The sequence below is a fragment of the Ornithodoros turicata genome, unplaced genomic scaffold (genome assembly GCF_037126465.1).
Source record: "Ornithodoros turicata isolate Travis unplaced genomic scaffold, ASM3712646v1 Chromosome135, whole genome shotgun sequence".
NCBI lineage: Eukaryota > Metazoa > Arthropoda > Arachnida > Ixodida > Argasidae > Ornithodoros > Ornithodoros turicata.
The window spans coordinates 91,910-98,218 of record NW_026999312.1 but is presented as its reverse complement, the minus strand read 5'-3'; the positions used below and the strand labels follow the sequence as shown (position 1 = coordinate 98,218).

Below are 6,309 nucleotides of genomic sequence, written 5' to 3'. Positions count from 1 at the left end.
TCCCCCATTAGTAGCATTCCGTAGATCGAAAAATTTTCGCGACATCCTCACGTCATCAAGCGCTCGCCGGGTTGTTATCCCTGTGGTAGTACACGGTGCCAGACCTGTAAATTTATCGCGCCGTCCACCATTGCCCGTAGCACTTTGGGTGACTTCTGTTTGAAAATTCGTCATTCACTCCACTGTAATTCACCCAAGATTTGTTACTTGATATTCTGCTGCAAGTGCAATTCACAATACATCGGTGAAACCTCCAACACAATGAGAAAAAGATTTTATGGCCACAAATTTGATATCCTAAATGCCCGCCAAACTCCTGTCGCCATTCACTTCGATCAACCTAATCACGATTTTGAAACTGATTTGAAAATTATATGGCTAGAATCTGGGTTCCGCACCGACATTAAACGTAAGAATAGAGAGTCCTACTTAATTTCGCAATTCAAGTGTCTCACAATAAATGGTCTGAATCTTAGTCCTGGCTCGTTATATCCGCTTATGTAAATTTAATAGTTATATATCTATATTTATTTGTGCACAGTTCTTGAATCCCCACTTTCAGTCATCGTCTGGTACTCCGTTAGATAATCCTTTTGTCCATTCTGGGCCACTCGTTTCCCATACTCCTGAACCCCCCTTCCGTGAAACTGGGTTGGCGAGCCTTTTTGTTCACAACAACACCTTTTACTGTTCTTAAACGGTTAGAGGTCACTTATCCGTCTGCCCAGCCATTCATTGTACACAGACATGTGGCACCATACCTCCTTTCCTCTTCCCTTTCTTTGGACAGCAGTGTGTTTAGTCGTGTATATGTCTATACTATATATACTTATGTGTGTCACCACTTCACTTTGTACGTGAGGAAGCGTGGACCTCCACGCGAAAGCTTGTACAAATGGACCTTTTCCAGAGCGGCGGTCTGCGCATGCGCAACTGGGTAGACGCCGGCGCCATCACTTTTGGTGGCTCTCTCCGTGCTCGCCGCGAACGGGGAGTCTATACGTACGGGTGGTTTTCTCAGTCAGTAATGCCTCAGCGGTGCACTGCCGTAGGTTGCACAAATTCTAGCAGCAAGACACCGAAGAAACGGTTCTTTAGGTTCCCTGCAGGCAGTCTACATGCAGCGAAAAGAGAGAAATGGGTACAGGCAATGCGCCGTGTAAACGACGACGGATCGAACTGGAAGCCTACCGCGAACTCGCGTGTGTGCAGCGATCACTTCGTCACCGGTAAGATATTCAGATATTCGTGTTCACTTTTAATGAGAAAAGATGCGTAGTAGAGCGCAAGCAGCCTTCCGGCACTTTGTTATGAAGTTGTGAATCCGTGAACAAACTCATAACCCATATTAGGCTTAGACAGTGTTTTGTTTCTTTTTTTAATTCAAAACAGAGGTTCAAAGAGAGATATAAGAAAAAAAGAGCGCTTCTTTTCTACTGCTTGAGTTACAAACAGGTACTACTTTTGATGTAGCGCCCGTTTGTAACCCACGTAGTAGAAAAGTAGCGCTCGTTTTTCTTTTATCGCTCTCTTTGTGCAGCGCTCTGTATTAAATAGAAAAACGTATATTGTCAGTGTGCGTCTGTGTTTACGAAGCAGTGTTCGTCGTGCGTACTTTAGATAGTGTTGTATATGAATAATATCGTGGTTGCTGTAGTAACCAGTTGGCCTCTGTTTTCAGTTTCCAGGGGAGCCATCACGTTTTGCTCATCATCCGGACTATGTGCCATCAGTTTTCAAGTACAAATGCTCAGGCAGCGCTGAAGCAGTGCAACGCTTCGAGAGACTAAGAAACAGGCAAGGTATGTGTAGGACTGGCAATGGTCAGGAGTTGGGGGAATGATATGTTCAAATAGGAGGCACACTAAGCTTACACACTAAGTGATATGTACACAAATTCCTGTCTCATTTATATCTTTAGCTGTAGTTATGTCTGTCTTGTTACACGTGTAAGGTGGCGGTATTATTCCATACCCTGACTTCACAATTAAAGTCATGCCCTTTGCATTTTTTTTCTAATAAACATGTTTACGCTCAGGTCATACCAAGTCACAGCTGCATGCAGGTGAATCAGCTGCTATGGAAGATTCGCAGCAAACAAGTGATGTGACTGTGAACAGGGAAAGTGCGATGTGGGAACCAGGATGCAATGATTCTCCCTCTGAAGATAGCTGTGTGGACAAGGGTTCCCAGACCGACAATCCTGTGTTGGACCGAATCCGGGAACTTGAACATCTTCTAGAAGTCGAAAAGTGCAAAACGTCTGAGCTAGAGTGCCAACTCTTAAAAAGCCAAACACAGGAGGCATATTGGAAAGCACGCTTCAGAGATTTGGAATCAGCAAAGTTGTGCCTGGAGAACATGAAAACTTCGAAAGATATGCTGTATTACACAGGCTTGCCCTCTCAAGCTCTTTTCATGGACATTCTTGGATTAGTGTTGAAGCAAAGTCCCAATCTTTCAAGAGGTGAGGCGATAGGAACACACAGTGCTGAAGATCAAATGTTCATGGTTTTAGTGCGACTGCGGACTGGGATGCAGGCAAAAGAGATATCCAGGAACTTTTCAGTGCCCATGGCTACCTTCAGCCGCATTTTTTCCAAGTGGGTCCTGGCCTTGAAAAATGTACTTTTGACAGTGACTAGGTTTCCAAGTCTCAGTGAGGTACAGCGGCATCTTCCGCCTCATTTCAGACAGTACCCAAACACTCGTATTGTTATTGACACAACAGAAGTTCGTATTCAAAAACCATCAAGCCATAATGCCCAAAAGCAGACTTTTTCAAATTATAAGCATGCAAATACGATGAAGTGTCTGGTAGGAGCAACGCCAGACTGTTATGTAAGCTTTGTGTCCACCTTATATGGTGGAGGAACAAGTGACAGGGCCATTGTGCAGCAATCAGCTATGCTTGACCTCTTGGAACCAGGGGATGCAGTTATGGCGGACAAGGGCTTTAAAATTGATGACTTGCTTCCTCGTGATGTTGTAATCCATATGCCTCCTTTCCGCAATGCAGGTGAAGCCCAAATGAGCGCGAGAGACGTTGAGGCAACAAAGCACATTGCATGTGCGAGAGTGCACATTGAAAGAGTTATTCGGAGAATCAAGGAGTTCCAGGAGTCCATATATTGGACAGACCTTTCCCCATAAACATGTTGGACATAGCTGATGCAGTATTCACAGTGTGTGCTCTACTGTCAAACTTCAGAGCACCTCTCATAAACATAGCAGAAGACACAGAGCAGACAGATTTACAGTAGCATCAGTGCAACAAGGTGACAACAGCATTGTGAAGCATTTATTTCAGTTTTCTCAGTTTGAGTTTAAGTGGCTGTTCCTGCTGTTCAATGAAATAAAATCCTTGTCGATATTTCTGAAAGGACACATAGCCCGTTCCTGTAGTGTACAAGAATCCCAGCCTGCGGACGCGACCTGTTAGCAGTTCAGGAATTACTGCGAACTTGTAGAAATACAGTAGGCCTTCGTATATTTCCTTCCACACTTTGTCATCAAAATAGATTCTCTCCACCGACAAAGAATGGTGCAGCTCCGGGTGATTCGTGTAAATCACAAAGTCTCACCACGGCATTCCTGTCACCCCAAGCTGCCCCTGATCAGACTTGATAGTAGTAGGCATGGGTCCGCTTCAGGCACATGTTACCATCAACAATCTCTGCACAAAATGTCTTATCACTGCACGCATCGTGCACTGTTTGCCCTGCCTTCGATGCAGGACATTTCACTTCAAGAAGTCCGACTTCATCTCCATCTTTCACGAGGCGATCTGGAGACGCACCAAGGAAGGGATGTAGCTCATGAATATGTAAACCAGTCTGGGTGGCCTCCACGTCTTTGTCATGTAGCCGCATTATTTGGAGGTATTGGTTCACAGCCACATCTTCGTTCTGAAGGCCATAAAGCCTCGGGTCACCTGGTCGCAGTTCTTGTCGTCTTGGGTACAAGATACTCTTGATAAGGCCGTCTGGCTTTCTGCAGTGTAGAATGGTCCTAAACTGTGATGCTGTAAGTCGCCCAGTGCGTTCTCTTATCCATGCAGGGTTATCACCTTGTCCAAGTTCTTGTTAGAGATATCCCTTTCAGTAGCAGTCATTGGGGCTACTTTTTCAAAATACTCTGCGAACATTGCGCAGCATTTGACAGAGTGTAAATCTTCCATGTCGCAGATAACGCTGCTGTTGCGTGCCGGAGCTGGCTGGCTCTTGCTGTATCTGTTCCACACTACGCTTGGGTCATGTTCAGCTACCTTCTTAGAAAATTCTTCGACATCTGACTTTGTCAGCGACAGTGTAGCGGCTGGCAGCTGGCGCTTTGCCTTCGGGGTTACAGTCTTATTCACTACATGCTTCTTAAACGTGACGTTCTGCAGAGGCTGCGTTGGCAACTGGCTCTGTCCTAAGGGGTCAGAAGGTAAATATTAGAACATTGAAAACCGAAAAAAATACCAGTCATAAAGGCAAAAGATGAATTTCAATCTCTTGTTGTGTGATTATGTAATAAAACTGTTTGACTGAGCAACACATAAAATGTTCTTAGGTAATGCATGACATGGTGGATGTGGTTCGTAATATGATGTACCAAGTAATAAATCTGTCTCGAATAAAATTCCTGTACGGTTACCTTGAGTCGGTGCAATCCATCTGCATGGCAGATCCGTACACGAGGGGGATTGAATACTGCGTATGGCAAAAAGGAGGGCAGCAACGTGCTGGCATCTCTGGCCCAGCCTGAAATGAATCAAGCGAAAGAACTGTTAGGTCAGTAAGGTGTTTGCTGATTAACATATATAGGGTGGTTTCTATTGTTGGAAACACAGCAATCACAAGCGGCTTGGTAACAGACCGCACGCACCACTTTTCTGTACTTAAGCTGCAAACAGGCGCTTCATAACGAGTAGCACCTGTTTATTGCTCAAATGCCGCAAAGATAGTGCGCCTCGAGCCATTACAATAATAAAACGTCACGTCTTTATGCTTAAATATTTGTACTAACCCTGCAACACAGGTGCAGTGAACTTGAACAACAGCAGCTGGGGCGTCCGATTTGAGTACCACGACCTGCTTGTAATGGCCAGATTTCATAGAGCAAAGACATATGCTCCTGAGCACCAGCAAGTCTGTCCCGCGACGTGCGAGGTATTCAATCCGACGAATGTACTTGTCTTCCTTGAAGATCCATCCCTTGTTCAGTTGGCGACTTGATGCGACGAAGTGGCCATCGATAGTGTTTTCATCAAGTGCCGGCACACATGATAAGTCGCTTGACCATTCACCGCCTGGCTCTAGAAATTTCCTTAAGTCGTCGAAGGAAAACATTTTCACGGAACGTCAATGAAGCACTTGCACAACAGCAGACCAAATCTCCCACTTGAACAGTTAGGATAACGAAGATGTTCGCGGATCACGCGTTCATGTAAGACGCCAACGCATTCACGCAAATGGGACCGGCGAGCAGTGTTGCCAAATCTCATTCACAGGAAGTCGCTAGTGGCGTCCCGAAAAGTCTCTAAAAGTCGCTAAAATTGAAACTGAAAGTCGCTAAAAAAGTCGCTGCTGAAATAACCCCTTTTTTCTTCGTTGCAGTAATGAAACGATATGTTATGAAACGCTATGAAACAATGTCGTGACATTCCTGCCGGATATTTCATCGAAGGAGCGTGAGGCGGCCAAAACAGGACGTGGAAAAACGAGTCTCAGACTGTCGTGTGGATAAGAACTAAACATGAAGCATTAGATATAATTTATTATCTAATCAGCTATTAAACTTTAAAAGGACATACAAACACCATGACTAGAGGAGACTGAACTGGAACGTCTTGTACAGTTCAGCCATCTGAAAGGCGCGCAAAATGACTATGATAGAGGGAAAAAACAAGCGTCGCCGTCGCTTGAATTGTCACATGCCATCACGCATTCGTCTTCGCTGTCTTCCTCCTGCACAGAGGACGACGTACCAGCAGAGGCTTGTGTCGCTGGGACACGCGTATATGCTTCCATGGTTCCAACCTTCTTCAGTACGCAGTTGGGTAGCACGTACGTGTAGCAGCATTCGCCTAATCGCCGCAATCCACTCCTGATGGAAAGAAGCGCCGACAGGGTTTCTATTTGCATTCTGTTTCTCTGCTTTGTCTTTAGAACAGACATCTGACTAAAAAGCCTCTCCACTTCCGCGTTTGAGTGTGGCATCGAAAGCAACGCAAGTGCAAGATCTGCAAGCTCCTGGAAAGGGTTCAATCCAGCGGAATCTCTGTGGTGCCACACTTCACACCAAAAGGCCGAAGTCGATGTC

General features: G+C 45.3%; 1 protein-coding gene across 1 annotated transcript; it reads left to right on the top strand.

The window, feature by feature from the left end:
* The first annotated feature begins 2,079 nt into the window (after positions 1 to 2,079).
* Positions 2,080 to 3,153, top strand: LOC135372268 (uncharacterized). The gene has a single exon (XM_064605921.1). The coding sequence runs from the start codon at positions 2,080 to 2,082 to the stop codon at positions 3,151 to 3,153; it is 1,074 nt and encodes a 357-aa protein (XP_064461991.1).
* The last annotated feature ends 3,156 nt before the right edge of the window (positions 3,154 to 6,309 follow it).

Excerpts from the sequence above, each read along its gene's own strand:
- LOC135372268 (XM_064605921.1), top strand. The coding sequence starts at position 2,080 with ATGGAAGATTCGCAGCAAACAAGTGATGTGACTGTGAACAGGGAAAGT.